The 21,368-nt window shown below is 41.8% G+C and overlaps 1 protein-coding gene across 1 annotated transcript in view; it reads right to left on the reverse strand.

Annotated features, from left to right (window-relative positions):
• The window catches only part of LOC132401346 (dynein axonemal heavy chain 6-like), a 545,526-nt gene that overhangs the window by 357,786 nt on the left and 166,372 nt on the right, over positions 1-21,368 (reverse strand). The window contains exons 28-29 of the mRNA XM_059983475.1: positions 16,566-16,640; positions 13,604-13,691 (exon numbers count right to left, since the gene is read on the reverse strand). Of these exons, the coding sequence (XP_059839458.1) occupies positions 13,604-13,691; positions 16,566-16,640 (163 nt within the window). The remainder of the gene's footprint in view (positions 1-13,603; positions 13,692-16,565; positions 16,641-21,368) is intronic.

Consider the following 21,368-nt stretch of genomic DNA (forward strand, 5'->3'; position numbering starts at 1 on the left):
GAAGGCCTTTGTAAGTAGGATTAAAGAAAATACCAAGGGCGTTCTACAAATATGGGAAGAACAGGAGGATGTCTAGAGTGAAGGTAGAGCTGCTAAAGGACAAAGTAGAACACATGTGCTTGCAGGTGAAGGAAGTAAGGTAAGTCCTTAATGAATGCTTTGCTTCAGTGTTTACTAAGGCAGTTTACATAAAAATGTAAATGATCTTGTAGTGCAGTTAGAAACTGGCAGGTATGATGTTATGGGCATCACTGAGTCATGGCTGGAAGAAGATCACAGCTAACATCCAAGAATACATATTGTATCAAAAGACAGACAGGTAGGCAGAGGAGGTGGGTAGCTCTGTTGGTAAAAAATTAAATCAAATCATGGGGGGGGGGGGGGGGGAGGAACATAGGATCGGAAGCTGTAGAAACCTTGTAGGTAGAATTAAGAAACTGCAAGGGTAAAAAATAACCTGATTGGAGTTATATACAGGAGTCCAAACAGTAGCCAGGATGTGGGCTACAAAATAAAGGAAGATAGAAAGAACAGTGTTATAACAGTCATGGGGCGGTGGGGGGGGGGGGGGGTTCAAAATGTAAGTAGTTTGGGAAAATCAGGTTGAACTGGATCCCAAGAAAAGGAATTTGTAGAATGCATACAAGATGGATTTTTAGAACATCTTGTGGTTGAGCACATTAGGGAAAAGGCTATTCAGGGTTGGATGTTGTGTAACAAACCAGGTTTGATTAGGAAGCTTAAGATGGAAGAACATTAGGAGGCAGTGATCATAATATGACAGAATTTACCCTGTAGTTTGAGAGGGAGAAACTAAATTAGATGTATCAGTTTATAGTGGAGTGAAGGGACTTTCAGAGGTATGAGAGAGAATCTAGCCAAAGTTGATTGGAAGGGGACACTAATAAACAGCAAAGGCTGGAGTTCCCAGGAGCAATTCAGAAGCACAGGATAAATACAACCCAAGGAAGAAGTAGTATTCTAAAGGGAGGATGAGGTGACCTAAGCTGACAAGGGAAGTCAAAGTTAAAAAAAAATGCAGCAAATTATAGGCCAGTTAGCCTGAATTCAGTGGTTGGAAAGATGTTGGTCCATTATTAAGGATGAGGTTTCAAGGTACTTGAAGGAACATGATAAAATAGGCCATAGTCAACATGGTTTCCTTAAGGGGAAATCTTGCCTGACAAATCCTCTGGACTTTTTCGAGGAAATAACAGGCAAAATAGACAAAGGAGAATCTATGAATGTTGGTTCTTTACTTCGATTTTCAGAAGGCCTTTGATGAGGTACCATATATGAGGCTGCTAAATAAGATAAGAGACCATGGAGAGATACCAGATAGAAAATTGGCTTACTGTCGGGAGGCAAAGAGAAAGCAAAACAGGGACCTTTCCTGGTTCGCTGCGGTGACCAGAGGTGTCCCACAGGGGTCAGTGTTGCAATCTCTTCTTTTCATATTGTATGTCAGTGACTTGGATGACTTTATGGCCAAGTTTGCAGCCAATACGTGGATAGGTAGAGAGGAAGGTAGTGTTAATGAAGCAGGATTTCTGCAGGACTTATACAGATTGGCAAAGAAGTGGCAGATGGAATATGGAAGTGTATGGTCATACACATTGATAGAATGAATAAAGATATACACTATTCTCTAAAATGTAAAAAAATTCAGAAATCAGAGTTGCAAAGGGACTTAGGTGTCCTCTTGTAGGATTCCCCAAAGCTTAACTTAAAGGTTGAGTCAGTGGGAAGGAAGGAAAATGCAATGTTAGCATTCATTTTAAGAGGACTAGAATATAAAAGTAACACAAGGATGAAATGCAGAGGCTTTATAAGGCATCAGTCAAACTACATTTGGAGTATCATGAGCAGTTTTGGGCCCCATATCTAAGAATAATTGTGATGGTGTTGGAGATACATGAGAATGATCCTGGGGATGAAAGGGTTAATGTATGAGGAGTGATTGATGGCTCTAGGCCTGTACTTGTTGGAGTTTAGAAGAATGGATGGGGGATCTCATTGAAACCTATCAAATATTGAAAGCCTAGAGAAGTGGACATGGAGAGGATGTTTCCTATAGTGAGAGAATCTAGGACCAGAGGACACAGCTTCAGAATAGAACATTACTTTAGAACAAAGATGATGACAAATTTCTTTAGTTGGAGGGTGGTGAATCTGTGGAATTGATTGTCGCAGATGGCAGAGGAGGCCAAGTTATTGGATATATTGAAAGTGGAGGTTTATAGTTTCTTGATTAATGAGAGTGTCAATGGTTATGGGAAGAAGGCAGGAGCATGGGATTGAGAGAGAAAATAAATCAGCCATGGGGGGATGGCGGAGTAGACTCAAAGGGTCAATTGGCCTAATTCTTCTCCTATCTCTTATGGACTTTTGGTCTTATGATCTTACTTCTACTTCAGTGGTAGGCAAACTATTAGAGAGGATTCTTAATAACAGAATTTATGAGCATTTGGAGAAGGTTAGTCTAATTATGGATAGCCAGCATTGCTTTGTGATAGGCAGATCATGGGCTTAATTGAGTTTTGAGGAGGATACAAAACAAGTTGATGGAGGTGGAGCAGTGCATGTGGTGTGTATGGATGTTAGTGAGGTATTTGACAAGGTTACAGTGGTAAGTTCATCCGGAAAGTCATGAGGCCTAGGATCCATGGAAACATGGCTGTGTGGATTCAGAAATGGCTTGCCCATAGACATAGTGTATTCTGCCTAGAGACTGATGACCAGAGGTGTTCTGCAGAGATCTGTCCTGGGAACCCCCCCGCTCTGATATTTTTATGATTTGTATGAGGAACTAGAAAGGTACATCAGCACGTCTCCACATGACATGAAGGTTGGATGTATTGTGGATAGTGAGCAAAGTTGTTGTAGGTTAAATGGATTACAGAAGAGAAGTGGCAGATGGAGTTCAATCCAGAAAAGTGATTCACTTTGAAAGGTTGGATTTGAAGGCAGAATGCAGAGTTAATAGCATGATTCTTAGCAGTGTAAAGGAACAGAGAAATCTTGTGATCACAGCCCATAGATCTCTTGAAGCTGCCACATAAGTTGATAGGTGGTTAAGAAGAGGTATGGTGTAGTGACTTTCATTAGTTGGGAGATAGACTTCAAGAACTGATATTGCAGCTCTATATGAAATACACAAGATTAATCAAATACTGTAAAATTTGAGCAGTGCACAGCACTCAAAGTACTGAGGAACTCACCAAGTCAGCATCTATGGAGAGGAATAAACAGTCAGGGGTATTGTTTATTCCCCTCAATAAATGCTGCCTGGCTTACTAAGTTCCTCCAATGTTTTGTGTTTGTTGCTATATAAAACTCTGGTTAGATCACACTTAAGAGTATTGTGTCATTTCTGGTTGGTCCTTTATAGGAAGGAGGTGAAAGCCTCAGAGAAGGTACAGAGCAGATTTACCAGGATGCTGCCTAGATTTGAGAATATGTTTTATGTGGAAAGCTTGAGCGTGCCAGGGCTTCTATCTTTGGAGTGACAAAGGATGAGAGGTGTCTTGATAAAGGTATATATGATTATGAGAGGCAGAGGACATACATTTAAGCTGAGCAGAGGAAAGTTTAAGGGAGCTGTCAGAGGTAGTTTTTTTTTACACAGAGAGGGGTGGGTGCCTGGAATGCACTACAGGAGAGGCTGGGACAATAGGAACATACAGAAGAATCTTATATAGGCACATAGATGTAAGTAAAATAGAGGGCTAAAGGCTGTGGGAGGGAAGGGTTAGAATAAACATGGAGCAGGTTTATACTGCTTGGTATAACATTGTGGACCAAAGAGCCCATACTGAGTTGTACAGTTCTATGCTCTATGAATGTTCCAATGTGGAGGTGTGAGCATCTGTGTCGGAGGAACTTTACTCAGTGGAACACTAGGGTGGAGGATTTAATATCAGTATCTCACTGACTATGAGACCAACAAGGCCCAATTTAAATTCCTTAGCTTAAAATTTATATGGCTTTCCAACACTTAGGAATATAAAGAAAGGAACCACGTCTGTCAAGAGATGGCTCTTATTCTCCACTACAAAGATAAAGGTAGGGGATATAACTGTCAGCAGAATACAGTCTCAGTTATGAGGGAGGTCATCATTAAATGGCTAATTCAGTGAGAATAATTCCACCTACTGTACAGGGGTGGGGATGGGGAGAGGGGAGGGGCTGGGATCAAACTGTACTCTGCCTTGCTGGAAGTTCATAGCTCTCAAAGCCCTGAGACAAGCAGGCACCTATAAGAACAGGTGGTACTGACTACAGAACTTCTCCACCTATGCCCCTAGCTAGATGAGGTTCTGCCAGAACTACATTGACTTGTACCCCACATTTATTTGGCCCTGAATTATTCTGGATTTGTCATAACAATGCCTTTAAAATTCTACCACTGCATTGGGTAAGGATATGTACTATAACAATAATTACCTCTGATGGGGTAAAGCGACTTTATGCTATGCTCTTCACAACCATTTCCCCGCCCTCGACTTCCTTGTGACAGCTAGTGAAGGTGTCCGTATTGCTATTAATAAAGCCTACTGCTGCTTTGTTGACCAGAGTGGAAGCAGTACAAAATCATGAAGTGAAAAAGGAAAAGCCTTTTGATTGGTGGGGCTGGATACTAGATGTTGGGAGGCACTGTTAAACATCTGATATGTCCTTATCACGCTGGCTCTTATAGTTATACCCTCCGTGTCTATCCAGATAGAGCTATGCCTAGGTCATACCTTAAGTGGGATTATAAGACTGCGAAGGCCCCTTGAACCAATAGCAATCACTAAGTTCTCCATAACTAAACTTTCAAAAGAAAGTAAGCAAGAAGCACTCGATACCTCGATGAATATTCAATATGATGATAATTAAGAGCTACTTTGATTGCTCTTAGAGGATAAAAAGGGGGAGTGTGGAGTAATATGAAGAATATGGCTTCAAAAGAGTTAACAATTAACTGTGTTTCCTTGCTACAGCACTGCAATACCATTCAATGTTTTTTGGCATTGTCTCTGCCCGTCTTCATCTAACCTTTATGCAACCTTGCACAGGTCGTGAAAAATTACTGAACAAGAAGAAACTATATTAAAAGGAATTGCAAGAAAGGGGGTTGAGTCAGTTTGGAGGGAAGCTTGGTGCTTTCTCTTAACTACTCCCTTGTTAGCAAGTTATTAAAAGAAGAAATTCGCTGTAAATAGTCAAGATTTACAACAATAGCAGAATGGCATTCTCAGGTGTGTATGCTGCTGTGACCTGCTAGATGGCACAGGGGTTACAGGTTTGGAAAATACATCAGAAAAGTCTTGCCATATTGCTGCAGAGCTGGTTTGTATTACAACCTCAAATCATTGGTGTGAGGCATAGGGATAATAGACTCAGGCCGTGTGAAACAAGTGAACCAAATTTAGAAACATAAACTATAGATAAAGTCCTTTTTAAAAATAAATTTATTGCCAATGCATGAAAGACCATAAATCATAGTGGATTTAATAGGTGTTCACATTGTTAGAAACTGTCAGACAATAAATCATTTCCTCAAACACTTATGGCCTAGCAATCTACTTAAGGAAATACTGCAGCAGCTTTTCAGGTTTTCCAAAGTGTTTGTTATAACTATTGAACACCTCTAGCTTACAAAGACAGGTCTGTGATTAGGGTCTTCAGAACCTCTCTGACATGCTGTCGATGCTCAGTGGGGAGTGGTCGCTCTGTGCCCTCCTGAAGTCAACAACCATCTCTTTTGTTTTGTTTACATTCAGAGACAGATTGTTGGCTTTGCACCAGTCTGTTAGCCGCTGCACCTCCTCACTGTAAGCTGACTCATCATTCTTGCTGATGAGACCCACCACGGTCGTGTCATTGGCGAACTTGATGATATGGTTCGAGCTGTGTGTTGGAGCGCAGTCGTGAGTCAGCAGAGTGAACAGCAATGGACTGAGCACACAGCCCTGGGGGGCCCCCATGCTCAGTGTGATGGTGTTGGAGATGCTGTTCCCGATCCGGACTGACTGAGGTCTCCCAGTCAGGAAGTCTAGGATCCAGTTGCAGAGGGAGTTGTTCAGTCCCAGCAGTTTCAGCTTTCCAGTCAGGAGCTGAGGAATGATTGTGTTGAATGCTGAACTGAAGTCTATGATCAGCATTCGAATGTATGTGTCTTTTTTGTCCAGGTGGAGAGTGGTGGCGATGGCATCGTCTTTTGAGCGGTTGAGATGATACGCAATTTGCAGAGGGTCCAGTGAGGGGGTAGCAGGGTCTTGATGTGCCTCATGATGAGCCTCTTGAAACACTTCATGATGATGGATGTGAGTGCAACAGTACGGTAGTCGTTGAGGCAGGACACTGAAGACTTCTTCAGCACGGGGACGATGGTGGCAGCCTTGAAGCACATTGGAACAATGGCGCTGCTCAGGAAGATATTGAAGATGGCAGTGAGAACATCTGCCAGCTGGCCTGCACACCCTCTGAGCACTCCGCCAGGAATATTGTCTGATCCAGCAGCTTTCCGAGGGTTGGCTGCCAGTGACTAGTGGTGTTCCACATAGGTTAGTGTTGGGACCGCTTCTTTTTATGCTACATATCAATTATTTAGATGATAAAACATTTGGCTTTGTTGCCAAGTTTGCAGATGATACGAAGATTGGTGGAGGGACAGATAGTGTTGAGGAAACAGGTAGGCTGCAGAAGGACTCAGACACATTAGGAGAATGAACAAGGAAGTGGCAAATGAAATACAATCTGAGATGCAAAGGGACTTGAGAGTCCCTGTGCAGACTACCCTAAAGCTAAACTTGCAAGTTGAACCGATGGTGAGAAAGGCAAATGCCATGTTAGCATTCATTTCAAGAGGTCTAGAATACAAGAGCATAAGTGTGATGCTGAGGCTTTATAATGCACTGGTGAGGCCTCACCTTGAGTATTATGAACAGTTTTGGGCTTCCAGCTAAGAAAAGATATGCTGGCACTGTAAAGGGTTCAGAGGAGGTTCACAAGGATGATTCAAAGAATGATAAGGTCATCAAACAAGAAACATTTGATGGCTCTGGGTCTGTATTCACTGGAATTTAGAAGGATGAGAGGGGATCTCATTGAAACCTTTCAAATGTTGAAAGGCCTAGACAAAGTAGATATGGAAAGGATGTTTCCCACTGGTAGAGGAGTCGAGGACTAGAGGGCACAGCCTCAGAATAGAGAAATTTATTTAGCCAGAGGGTGGTGAATTTGTGGAATTTATACCACATTTATAACCAAGTCGTTGGGTGTACTTAAGGCAGTGCTTGATAGGTTCTTGATTGGATGCAACATCAAAGGTTACAGAAGAAGGCTAGGGAGTGGGGCTGAGGAGGGGTAAAAAGGATCAGCATTGAATGGCAGAGTAGATTCAATGGACCAAATGGCCTAATTCTGCTCTTATGTCTTATGGTCTTATGATTACTCATGACAGAATTGATGGCTTTGTGCCAGGTTTGTGGGAGATACAAAATTAGGTGGAGGGGCAGGTAGTTTTAAGGAAAAAGAGATTCTGCGATAGGACTTGGACAAATTAGGAGAATGGGCAAAGAAGTAGCTGATGGAATAGAGTTTAGAGAAATAGATGGTTATGCACCTTGGTAGAAAGAATAAAGGTGTGGACTATTTCTTTAGGGAGTCGTTGTGCAGGATTCCCTAAAAGTTAACTTGCAGGTTGAGTCAGTGCTGAAGAAGGCAAATGCAATGTTAGCATTCACTTTGAAAGGACTAGAATCTAAAAGCAAGGATAAAATGCTGAAGCTTTATAAAGCATTGTTCAAACCACATTTGGAGTATCATGAGCAGTTTTGGGCCCCATATCTAAGAATAGTGATGTTAGGATAGGAGAGGGTCCATAGGAGGTTTAAGAGAATGAACTCAGGAATGAAAGAGGAGCGTTTGATGCCTTTGGGTTCGTACTTGCTGGAATTTAGAAGAATAAGGATGGGTCTCATTGAAACCTACCAGATATTGAAAAGCTTAGATAGAAAGATATTTTCAATAGTGGGAGAGTCTGGGACCAATGGGCATAGCCTCTGAATAGAGGACGTCCCTTTAGAACAAAGATGAGGAGGAATTTCTTTAAGACGATATTGGTGAATCTGTGAGATTCATTGCCACAGACAACCATGGAGATCAAGTCAATGGGTAGATTGAAAGTGGGGGTTGATGGGTTTTTAATTAGTGACAGTCTCAAAGGTTTGGGGGAGAAGGCTGGAGAGTGGGATTGAGAGAAGAAAATAAACCAGACATGATTAAATGGCCAAGCAGATTTGGGCTGAATCTCTTAATTCTGCTCCTATGTTTTACAGCCCTTTTACAAAGTGGCTACTGTACAAAAGTAACTAGTTTATTATAAAGCAATTCGGACATCCCAAGGTCACAAAAACAGCTATCAGAATACACTTTGACCACCAAATCATTTCCAGCCACAGTCAACCTCAGCTGGGGTGAAAATCTGTCCTAATCTCAAAACCTCTGGCTAATTTGAAGTGTAATAAGTTGTCAATTCAGTGGAGTCCTTTTTCCTTTAAATAAAGATGTTCACCTTCTATGATTTAAGAGCATAATACACAGGAACAAATTTAGGCCATTTGGCCCATCGAGTCTGCTCTGCCACTCAATCATTTTTTCTTCTCCTCAGCCTGCTTCCCATAAACTTTGATGTCGAGCCCAATCAAGAACCTATTGAGCTTTGTCTTAAATACACCCAACAACCTGGCCATTATAGCTGTGGTAATAAATTCCACAAATCCATCAACCTCTGGCTAAAGAAATTTCTCCGCATCTCTGTTTTAAATGGATGCCCCTCTATCCTGAGACTCTGCCCTCTTTTCGCTCGATTCTCCCACCATGGGAAACATCCTTTCCATGTCTACTCTGTCTGGGCCTTTCAACATCCGAAATTTTTCAGTGAGATCCCTCCTCAATCTTCTAAATTCCAATGAGTACAGACCCAGAGCCTTCTATATTAACAATTGAAACAATTTGTACACAGATCTTGGAATATTCCTTACAGAGGAACAGATTTTGTATCATCTTCTCACTTTTTTGAGCCCTCCTCAGCCCAAATGAAATCTTCTGATATCTGGGTTGTCACATTTAAAGAAATGCTTTCTTCAACCATTCTGCTCAGAATAACTTTTAAAAATAGAATATATTTTTCAACAGGAGGTGTGTTAGGTACAGCTGTTCTTTCTCCCTGGGGGTGTCCTCCTCAAACTGGGCTGAGAAATGCAAGAATCAATGTCACAAACAGCAGTGCCTGTGACAAGCCTTGGTGACACAATGGGATAAGAGCCAAGACAGCAGTCCTATTGTAAACATAAGAGATTCTGCAGATGCTGGCAATTTTGAGCGACACATACAACATGCTAGAGAAACTCAGCAAGTCAGGCAGCATCAATGGAGAGGAATGAACAGTTTAAGTTTTGGGAAGAGACTATAAAGACCCATCATCAAGGGCCTCAGCCCAAAACTTTGATTACTTATTCCCCTCCATAGATGCAGCTTGACTTGCTGAGTTCTTCCAGCACTCCAGCACTCCAGAACTGACTTACTGGCTCCTGAGACAGCAGAGGGAACCGATTTAAGGTGATCACTAAACAAACTAGAGGGGATAAAGGAGAATTTATCATCTATTATCTGTCACACTCAGGAATATGGGTGTAGAAGATGATTCAGTAATAACTTTGTAAAGATAATAGGATAATTACATGAAATACATCTCAGAGACTGATGTCAGAATATCCTTCAAGAGAATGAGTTGACTCAACGACTATTGTCCAGTTGCATTCACATCTATTGTGATGAAGTACATTAAGGAGCTGGTCATGGCAAGAATTAACTCCTGCCTAAGCAAGGATCTGGACCCACTGCAATCTGGTGATCACCACAATCCATTCACAACAGAGACAATCTCACTGACTTTCCACTCAGCCTTGGATCACCTGGACAATAGTAATACTTACATCAAGCTGCTGTTTATTGATTACCATCATGCACTCAGTTCTAATCAACCACCTCTAAAATCCAAGCCTCTGTATCTCCCTCTAAAACTGGAACCTTGACTTCCTCATTGGGAGACCACAGTCAATACAGATCACAAATAACAACACTGACAATGACAATCAACATTGGTGCACCTCAAGGATACATACTTAGTCTACTACTCTCCTCTTTCTACACCCACAACTGTGTGGCTAGGCTCAGCTCAAATGCAATCTATAAGTTTGCTGGTGACATAACTGTTGTTGGCACAATCTCAGATGGTGACGAAGAAAGGTACAGGAGTGAGAAAGATCAGCTGGTTCAATGGTGTCACAAGAACAACATTGCACTTAATATCAGTAAGGCCAAGGAATTTATTGTGGACCTCAGGATGGGGAAGACAAGAAAAGACATACAGGTTGCCATCGAAAGATCAGTAGTCAAAAGGGTGAGCAATTTCATGTTCCTGGGTGTCAACATCTCTGGAGGTCTATGCTGGGTCCGACATATCAATGGCTATATTTCATTAGAAATCTGATACCAAAGACTACCAAATTTCTACAGATGTACTGTGGAGAGCATTCTAACTGGTTGCATCACTGTCTGGTATGGAGGGGCCACTACACAGGATTGAGAAAAACTGTATAACAGAACATAGAAATCTGCAGCACATTACAGGCCCTTCAGCCCACAATGTTGTGATAACCATGTAACCTACTCTAGAAACTGCCTGGAATTTCCCTAACACATAGCCCTCTATTTTTCTAAGTTCCATGTACCAAAAAAGCAACCCTCTCAGTGCATGTATTAGTTTGTTATTGTAATTTATACTTATTTATGTATTGTGCTACACTACTGCACCAAATAACAAATTTGATGACAGAGATGTTAAACTTGATTCTGATTACAAAGTAACATTGCAGGTCAAATAAGCAATTTCATAGGATTGGTAAATCACAATTATAATGCCCCTTTCCAAGACAAGATGGAGACTAGATTGAGGAAACCAATCCTCAATTGCCACTGGGAGAATGCCAGAATCTATTACTAATGAAGTAGCAGCAGGATGTTTATAAATCATAATCCAATTAAACAGAGTCTCCATGGTTTTATGAAAGGAAAATTAGTTTCACAAAATTTGTTGAAGAATTAGCAGAATTGACAGAGTTTAATGCAGAAGGTAAGAGCTAATGGCATAAGGGGTGATAGTTCAGCAAGCAGACGACTGGCTCATCGACAGAAAATGGAGCCTATTTTCTACAAAACTATTGAAATGTTGCAGCCCATATCTGGCTCAAGAATGATCTTCAGGAAAGGAAACATGTGAAGCAGTGAGAGAATAAAATCAGATAGCATTAATTCAGACACAAAATTTGGGTACAGCAATGTCCCTCCCAAACCAGCTGACCTTACAAAGTTCTCATGAACACTTGGAGGCAGATGAGCCACTTGACAGAATTGTCCAACAAATTTCTCAAACTAGCGTACTTTACAGCCAGACTTCTCCATCACAATTCCTACATCTATGACAAGACTGACTCATCAGAGATGGCAGCACAGTTGGATACAACTGACAGGAGAAGCCCTGAGAATTCCCAATATTAACTCCAGACCCATGGTCTCATGACATTAAATTATACTTGGGCCAGGAAATTTCCCAATTTTCAAATTACCTATCACCATCCACAGCTGGTGAGTCTATGATCCTCCACATCAAACAACACTTGAAAGAAAGCCACTGTGTTGGACACTTCATGTCCATCATCAGGATGTGAACTAGAAGCACCACTGCTTTCCCAGCTGGTGAAAGCCAGAAGAATATAAATGTCAGACTGAGTCATATGTGAACCATCGAGAGAGACAAGCTCATTTGACCTTGTCTCCACAGATTTATTTGTGGCAAATGCCTGTCCATGTTAGAACTGCAGTAGAGACAAGTGTATGTCCCTTATGTCTATATAATGCCCCATGTTCATATCGAGAACACCCTGCATAGTGTGGTATGGCACTACAATCACATTACACAAAGCAGACTCCAAATGCTTCAAAGCTGAGCATCCATGAACTGCTGTGGACCATCAGCAGCAGTAGAAATACATACTAGCCCAACCCCAAAGACACTCACTTTACCATTACTATCAAGCCAAGGAATCAATCCTGGCCTGGTTGAATGAGGCATGCAGAGGCCTGCTGGGAGCATACCAAAAAATGAATGTCAACAGGGTGAAATTTAATACTGGGCTGTTGTTGTACTAAATAGCTAAATGATCTCACACCAAACTGATGAGAGGAGGAGGTTCCCAAGGAAATCATGGTCCTTAAATGATTGAGCCCAGAATGAGCGCTAGAGGCAAAGCTGAAGTGCCTGGTTGATGATCCACCTCCACTTCCTCCCGAAATTCTCACCCACATAGAAGCTGGATCAATTCATACCATGCGATATCAAGAAACAACTGAGGGCACAGGGTACTGTAAAGGCTATGGGATAAGACAACATCCCAGTGTAGTACTGAAGACCTGAGCTTCAGAACTAATGTCACCTCTTACTCAGTTGTTCTAGCCCAGCTACAATACTGATGATGTGGAAAATTGCCCAGTTATTTTTTTGTTCCAAAATGCAAGACTAACCTGATCAGGTTAATTACAATACAGTCTACTTTCAATCGTCAGACTGATAGAAGGTGTTATCAATAATGGTTTCTAGCAGAACTAGATGCTAGTTCGGATTTCATCAGGACCACTCAGCTTCTGATCTTATCACAGATTTGATTCAAAGATGGAGCAAAATAATTATTTCTAAAGAACAAGTGAGCATGACTGCCCTTGACATCAAGGCAGTAGTTGACCAAATGTGGTACCAGGGAGACCTGTGGTTCCTGGAAGTCAATTACACCCAGCTCCATTATATCATTACAGAGGTGGATAGGCCCAATCATCTTTAGTTGCTTTATCAAGAACCTTCCTTCCATCAGACAGACAGACTTTATTGATCCTGAGGGAAACTGGATTTTGTTACAGTCACACCAACCAAGAATAGTGTAGAAATATAGCAATATAAAACCATAAATAATTAAATAAAAATAGGTAAATTATGCCAAGTAGAAATAAGTCCAGGACCAGCCTATTGGCTCAGGGTGTCTGAGGGAGGAGTTGTAAAGTTTGATGGCCACAGGCAGGAATGACTTCCTATGACGCTCAGAGTTGCATCTTGGTGGAATGAGTCTCTGGCTGAATGTACTCCTGTGGCCTAACCAGTACATTATGGAGTGGATGGGAGTCATTGTCCAAGATGGCATGCAACTTGGACAGCATCCTCTTTTTAGACTCCACTGTCAGAGAGTCCAGTTCCATCCCAAAACATCGCTGGCCTTACGAATAAGTTTGTTGATTCTGTTGGTGTCTGCTACCTTCAGCCTGCTGCCCCAGCACACAACAGCAAACATGATGGCACTGATGATCATCAGGAGAGAAAATAAATGCTCGCTGATGACTGCTCCATATTAATTTCTATTGAATAATGCTTTCAATAAGTTGGCACAAGCATTATAGGGAAATGGCTATTATCACTGTTGTTCAACTGTATGATGACTTGGCTTACCACGGTGAGGACTATCTGTCCTGGATGAGACAGCACCCACTTTTTGAATTGTGTTGATCCCCAGTCGGTTATTCCCACTTGGAGATGCCTAGAATAATATTCAAAGAAGAGTATCAGTGCCAAAGGCCCAGAGGCAGTATTTGTCCTGAATATCATCATTCTATAGTCGCATCGCATGATGTGTATCTAACTGGGGGATATCAGCATATAGCCTGTCCTATGCCGCTTCGATGATGGTGACTAGATAAAAACAACACAGGAAGGCTATGGGCCAAGTGCTGAAAGATGGGTTTAGTGTGGATGGGTGCCTATTGCTCAGTGTGGATGAGGAGGCCAAATGGCCTTTTCTATGCTGTATGAATGTATGACTCCAGGAAGGAGATGATTCTTTTTATCCAATGAGCAGTAATCTAGAACCTCCTGCACAAAAGGCAACAGAAGCAGATTCTATTAATAATATACAAAAAAGGACACCAATAAATATTTCATGGGGAAAGATATCAGGGATATGAAAAAAGAGCAAGGATTGACACAAGGCAATGTGTGATTCAATGGTCAGTCCAGACTGCCAATTACACTGGCACTATTTTCAACAAATAAATTTTCTCCATCAATCCAAGCAAGGTTTTCAACAGTTTAAAGAGTGTAATAGCACATTATTTCACATACTAGTATGAAATCCTGCAGTACTGGCAACACTTTTCCTTTCTAACAGTATATTACTCAATTAACAGGTGACATCTCTCACTGCTGCTGAGACTCTCCACAACAAGAGAAACTTCTCCTTTGCCCTTGTGCATAGGGTAGAGTGGAATGAGTCAGTGGCACACTTCACCTGCATTTCTGGTTGTGAGGCAATGTGCACACGTTCAATAGCTGACTATTCCTTAACACCCAGTAGGTTTCTTGGGCATCACACAGCTTTGGGTACACAATCCCCACAGCAGTTAAAACTGCATCGAACCTTTACCTCACCTTTACTCCAACCAGCTGCCAAAGTAAGCAAGGAGGGATACCCTCACTGGGCATTGTTCCTGATGGTTGTGTCATGTAATTAGTGTCTGCCTCCCTTCTAAGAGCTGCTTTCTTTAGGTGACATCCTGAACATTTACCACTGTGACAGATTTTTAGAGGCACAGATTCACAGAGTAATGAGCACAGAAACAGACCCTTCAATCCAACTGATCCATGCTGAATAAGATTCCCATCTAAGCTAGTCCCATATATCTGTGTTTGGTCGTATCCCTCACAACCTTTCATATCCATTAACTCATTCAAATGTCTTTGAAATGTTGCTAATGTACAAGCCTTAACCACTTCCTCTGTCAGCTTATTATTTATACTGACCACTCTACATGAAGAAGCTACCTCTCAGGTCCTACTTAAATCTTTCCACTCTCACTTTAGACCTATTCCCTCTAGTTTTTGATTTACTTACCCTGGGAAAAATCTGTAAATTCATTTTAAGGTCACAATGGCACAACTAGTCCATGGTGACCACTGTGCCCCCCACAAGTCCCAAATTCCTGCATTTGACCCATATTGCTCCAAGCCCCACCCTTCCATATACCTTTCCAAGTGCTCCTTAAATGATACTATTGTACCTGCCTCAGCTACTTCCTCTGGCAGCTCGTTCCACATACTCACCACTGTCTACATGAAAAGGTTATCCCTCAGATCAATTTTAAATATCTTCCCACTCACATTAAACCAATGCCCTCTAGTTCTTGATTACTTTCTTCTGGAAATAAAAGTGAGCAATCACCTTATTTATGCCCCTCATTATTTTATACTTCTCTATAAGGTCAATTGGTATATCTTGGTTTTAAGCAGCAAATAGCACTATCTTCCTCACAGGTTACTACTATCAATAAGCAGCATGGTAATTATTCACTGTCTGCACTGACAGTAACTGGCACCAACTATCCATTCCCTACACCCACCAGCCAGCCTGAACCAAATCCCAAACACGAGAACATCTGCAGATGCTAGAAATCGACTCTTGTCCTCACCTACCACTCCATCAGCCTCTGCGACAAGCACATAATTCTCTGTCACTTCTGCCATCTCCAAAGGGATCTCACCACCAAGTACATTTTTCCCTCACTCTTACTTTCTACTTTCTACAAGGATAGCTCCCTACGCATCCTCCTTCTCCATTCATCCCTCCCCACTGATCTCCCTCCTGGCACTTAACCTTGAAAGCGGAACAAGTGCCACATCTACCACAAAACCTCCTCCCTCACTACCATTCAGGGCCCCAACAGTCCTTCCAGGTGAGGCGACCCTGTGTCCGGTGCTCACAGTGTGGTCTCTTGTATATCGGTGAGACCCAACACAGATTGGGAGACTGCTTCGCCGAGCACCTACACTTAGTCTGCCTGAAAGAGCAGGATTGCCTGGTAGCCAGCCATTTCAATTCTACGTCCATTCCCATTCCAACACGACAATCCATGGCCTTCTCTTCTGTTGCGATGAGGCCACACTCAGGTTAGAGAAGCAACATCTTATATTCTGCCTGGGCAGCCTCCAACCTGATAGCGTGAACATTGATTTCTCTAATTTCATCCCCCGTCTCTATTCCCCATTCCAGTTTCCCTCTCTTACCTGCCCATCACCTCCCTCTGGTGCTCCTCTCCCTTCCCTCTCTTCCATTGACTTCTGCCCTCTTCTGTCAGATTCCCACTTCTTCAACCCTTTATTTCTTTCACCAATCAAGTTCCCAGTTCTTTACTTTACTCCCTTCCCTTCTTCCAGTTTCACCTATCACCTACCACCTGTACCTCTTCCTCCCCTCCCCCACCTTCATAGGCTGACTCCTTTCCCCTTCCTTTCCAATCCTGATGAAGAGTCTTGGCCCGAAACACAAGCTGTTTACTCTTTTCCGTAGATGCTGCCCGGTCGACTGAGTTCCTCCAGCACTTTGTGTGTGTAGCCTGAATTGAATGCCAGGACCACTTACTTTCTCACAGCTTCAAACATTGCACTTTCCATGTTACCCAGCCAGCTTTCAATAGGTCCCCGTATCCAAACATTCCTGCAAAAGACAATTTTAAGAGGTGTCAGAATTGCCATGATCCAACCTGCCACAGATTCGATTGCAGCCACTTTGATCACTTGTACTCAACTCCACTATGTTTTTTGTCATAATTCTGTTTTCTTATAAAATCTGTGTACAATTTAATGTATGTTTTCCTTGTGAATGCTGCTTATGTGATGCTATACGCCCACGATGCTGCTGCAAATAAGTTTTCCTGCGTACATGCACTTATGCAGATAACATTAAACTGCACTTTGATTTTCAATTCTGACTTTTCGGCAACTGCATAGGAAATTTTCACATTGACAAAATTTGTTAAAAATAACCACCAGTACAGGTTAAAAATGAAATTTAACTACATCAGGTTCACAAAAGCAACAAGAACAGGCTAGCAAAAGCAACAAGAACGGGCTAGCAAAAGCAACAAGAAAGAAAACTCACACATGAATAAAATTTATCTAGTTAGCTAGGAAAAGGAGCAATTTACTGAAGCTATTGATAATATTTGGGTTCTGAAATATTTTTCTGATTTGGTTGTGGCTTTAGACCCTAAAGAATGAGAGGCATAAAAATATGTCAGAGTATCCACACCTCAAGAGGAAACTACCTGTCAACTGCATGTCCCTCTATCTGCAACAATCTACTCCAGTTCCATGAAGGTGCGCAAAAATGTACTGGGAGCCTACACCTACAGGTACCCAATTTAGTGAAAGTTCATCAGCAAAAACAGAAGGCAACAGACAGACGGAACAATGTTATGGCCAGTAGGTCAGATTCACCACGTCCTGTTGGGACAATTCAACAGCTGACAGGAGGAGACAGCTCCATGAACACCAATTCCTCAATTTAAAAGCAAAACACATGCAGATGTTGAAAAGCTGAAATTAAAATAGATAATAAAGTTCCAAGGCCAGTAATATACTTGCATTTGTTATATACATGCAGTGGCCACTTTATTAGGCCAACCTATACACCTCATTAATCAAAAATCTAATCAGCTAATCATGTGGCAGCAACTCAATGCATAACAGCATGTAGACATGATTAAGAGATTCAGTTGATGTTCAGACCGAACATCAGAATGAGGAAGAAAATGAACTAGTGACTTTGACTATGGAACGATTGTTGGTGCCAGATGGAGTAGTTTGAGTTTCTCAGAAACTGCTGATCTCCTGAGATTTTCATGCACAATAGTCTTTAGAGTTTACAGAGTATGATGCAAGAAATGTGTTGTTATGAGAGAGGTCAGAGAATAGCCAGACTGGCTCAGGCTGACAGGAGTGCAACAGAAACTCAAATAACCATGCAACAGTGGTGAGCAGAAGTACATCCTTGAATCTTGAAGTGGATGGGCTATAACAGCAGAAGACCACAAATATACACTAATGTTTGAATATTATCTATTTCAATATGAAAGTAAGGGGTATGATTAGCAACACTCAGAATCAAGTTTATTATCACTGATATTTAATGTTTTGCAGCAGCAGTACAGTGAAAAACCATAAAATCATTATAAATTATAAAATAAATAGTACAGAAAAAAAGGAACAAGGTAGCGTTCATAGGTTCATGGACAATTCAGACACTTGACGGTGGATGGGAATGGCCTGTTCTTAAATTATTGAGTGTGGGTCTTCAGGCACCTGTACATCCTCCCCAATAGTGCACTCTGGAGATCTCACAAAAATAGGTGGTGCAGTTGATATTGAGGAGGATTGTCGTAGGTTACAGGATGAAGTTAATCATTTGGTGAATGTGGGTACAACAGTTGCATATGGAATTGAACCTGATCAATGTGAGGTAATGCACATAAGGAGAACTAAGGATTAGACATATGCTATGAACAGTGGGAATACTGCAGAACAGAGAGACATTGGAGCATGTCCAAAGATCCCTAAAGGTAGTAACACTGGTGGGTAAGTTGGTATAGAATGCTGGCCCTCATTTTCCAGGGCATAGAATACAAGATTAGGGTGATTGTGAGGCAACGTAATAAACATTTGTTAGGCCACAGCTGCAGTAATGCATGTATAAGAAGGGTGTAATTGAACTGGAGAGGATGCGGATAAGATTCACGAGAATGTTGCCTAAGGTGGAGTCTTTCACAGTTAGGAGGAGAAGCTGGATAGGCTGGATTTGTTTTCCTTGGTCTGGAAAAGGCTAAAGAGGAACCTAATTGATGTACATAGAAGTATGAGGGGTGTAGATGGAGTAGATAGCAGAGACATCTAACACTAGTGGGCATAGGTTTAGGGTGAGTAAAAGTTTAGAAGGGATTTTAGGAGGGTTTTTTCACACAGGGTAGCTGCAGTATGGAAAGCACTGTCTGAGGGGTGATAGAGTGGATAGAGTGGTTGACTTCTGGTCAAGGTGGCGCCAACATGTAATGCTCCTTCAGTCAACACCTTACAGATTGCACATGAAAGTGTCTATTTTACTTCTTTTACATTAGTATTTCACCTTAAATGTGTCTCTGGGAATTTTAGAGCCTGCAATTTACACTGGAGTTCATTTGAGTAATCCAGCACTTCGATGTCTTCAAGAAGATTTCGGGAAGCAAGTGCATACTCAATTGGCCTCAAAGCAAGGAAACTTTGGGACAAGTCACTCACTCCATTTTGTCAATTAAAGTGTCCATTAATCACTGATTAAAGCATTGAGGAAGATGGGGACATCAAGCGAATGTGGAAGGAGAGCAAGAGTTCAGCACTGACTGCCTTCCTTTTGATCGCTGCCGAGAGGAAGTTTGTGAGTGGCCTATCGCTGTGTGGCTTGCTGTGGCAGACAGGTAGGCATCTACACTTGTGTGACGAGACCTCATCTCCTTCTTCATTGCCAAAGGGAGATGCTACCATGGTTCTGCGTTATGGATTGGACTATTGCATTTTTGGACTGTGGACTTCCTCAGACTTATGCTTTTTATATTCTGTGTTTTTCTCCCATTTATTTCCATTTTGTTGTGCAAGGGGAGAGAGTTTAGGGGTCGATGTTCTTGTTCCATTTTGTATGGTGGCAGAGGAGTTTGTGGGGGGGGGGGGATCGGTGGTCTAGTTCTGTTTTGTGCAGGGGAAAGGGCATTTGGGGTTGATGATTGGCATGCCATTCTTTTTTATGCAGGGGGTGGATTTGATATTTCTCTCTGAATAACTTTCATGTTCTTTCTTTGCTTTGTGGCTGTCTGGAGAAGACAAATCTCAAAGCTGTATATGGATACATACTTTGATAATGAATGAACTTTTGAACCTTTTAACTTTGAATAGTTAAAGACAAGACTAAAATACAGTGGATTCTGGTTAATTGGACCATTGGTTAATCAGGGCAGCTGCATATTTAGCACAACTCTTAAAGAACAAAACCAAATCAAGAAAATAACTGGGATTTCTCTCATTTACTTAGGACACATTGATGAAGGTAGAGCAGTGGATGCAGTGTATATGGATTTCAGTAAGGCATTTGATAAGTTTCCCCATACAAGGAAAGTAATGAGGCACGGGATCCAAGGAGAACTTGCTTTGTGGATCCAGAATTGTCTTGCCCACAGAAGGCAAAGGGTGGTTGTAGATGGTTCCTATTCTGCGTGGAGGACAGTGACCAGTGGTGTTCCACAGGGATCTGTTCTGGGACCCCTCCTCTTTGTGATTTTTATAAATGACCTGGATGAAGATGTAGAAGGATGGATTAGTAAGTTTGCTGATGACACAAAGGATGAGGGTGTTGTGGGAAGTCTGGAGGGTTGTCAGATGTTACAGCGGGACATCAATAGGCAATAAGTGGCAGATGGAGTTCAACCCAGATAAGTGTGAAGTAGTTCATTTTGGATGGTCGAATTTGAAGGTAGAATATAATATTAATGGTAAAACTCTTGACAGCATGATGAATCAGAGAGATCTTGGGGTCCATCTCCATAGGACACTCACAGCTGCTGTGCAGGTTGACAATATTGTTAAGCAGGTGTATGGTGTGTTGGTATTCATCAACTGTGGGATAGAATCCAAGAGCCATGAGGCAATTTTAAAGTTATATGAGACCTTGGTTAGACCCCACTTGGTGTACTGTGTTCAGTTCTGGTCATTTCACAACAGGAAGGATGTGAATACTATAGAAAGTGTGCGGAGGAGATTTACAAGGATGTTTCCTGGATTGGAGAGCATAGCTTAAGAGAATAGGTTGAGTGAACTTGGCCTTCTCTCCTTGGAGTGGCGGAGGATGAGAGTTGAGTTGTTTGAGGTGTATAAGATGATGAGGGGCACTGATTGTGTGGATAGCCAGAAGCTTTTTTCTCAGGGCTGAAATGGTTAACATGAGGGGGCATAGTTTTAAGGTGCCTGGAAGAAGGCACTGAGGGCATATCAGGGGTAAGTTTTTCACACAGAGAGTGGTGGGTGTGTAGAATGCACTGGTGGCAATGGTGGTGGAGGCAGATACAATAGGGTCTTTTAAAAGACTCTTAGATAGGTACATGGAGCTTAGTAAAATAGAGGGCTATGCAGTAGGGAAATTCCAGGCCATTTCTAGAGTAGGTTCCATGGTCAGCACAACGTTGTGGGCCGAAGGATCTGTAATATATTGTAAATGTCTATGTTCCATCATCTATGTTCTATGACACTACACCACTTAATTGAGGCAGGAGACTGTTATCAAACAGTTTCTAACTCGTGTCAGATGCATATGTACTTGTATGGCCGTTAGACACTACACCATACTTAGAGCAGAGTTTTTAAATAG

This window comes from Hypanus sabinus, chromosome 10 (genome assembly GCF_030144855.1).
Source record: "Hypanus sabinus isolate sHypSab1 chromosome 10, sHypSab1.hap1, whole genome shotgun sequence".
In the NCBI taxonomy this organism is placed as follows: Eukaryota; Metazoa; Chordata; class Chondrichthyes; order Myliobatiformes; family Dasyatidae; genus Hypanus; species Hypanus sabinus.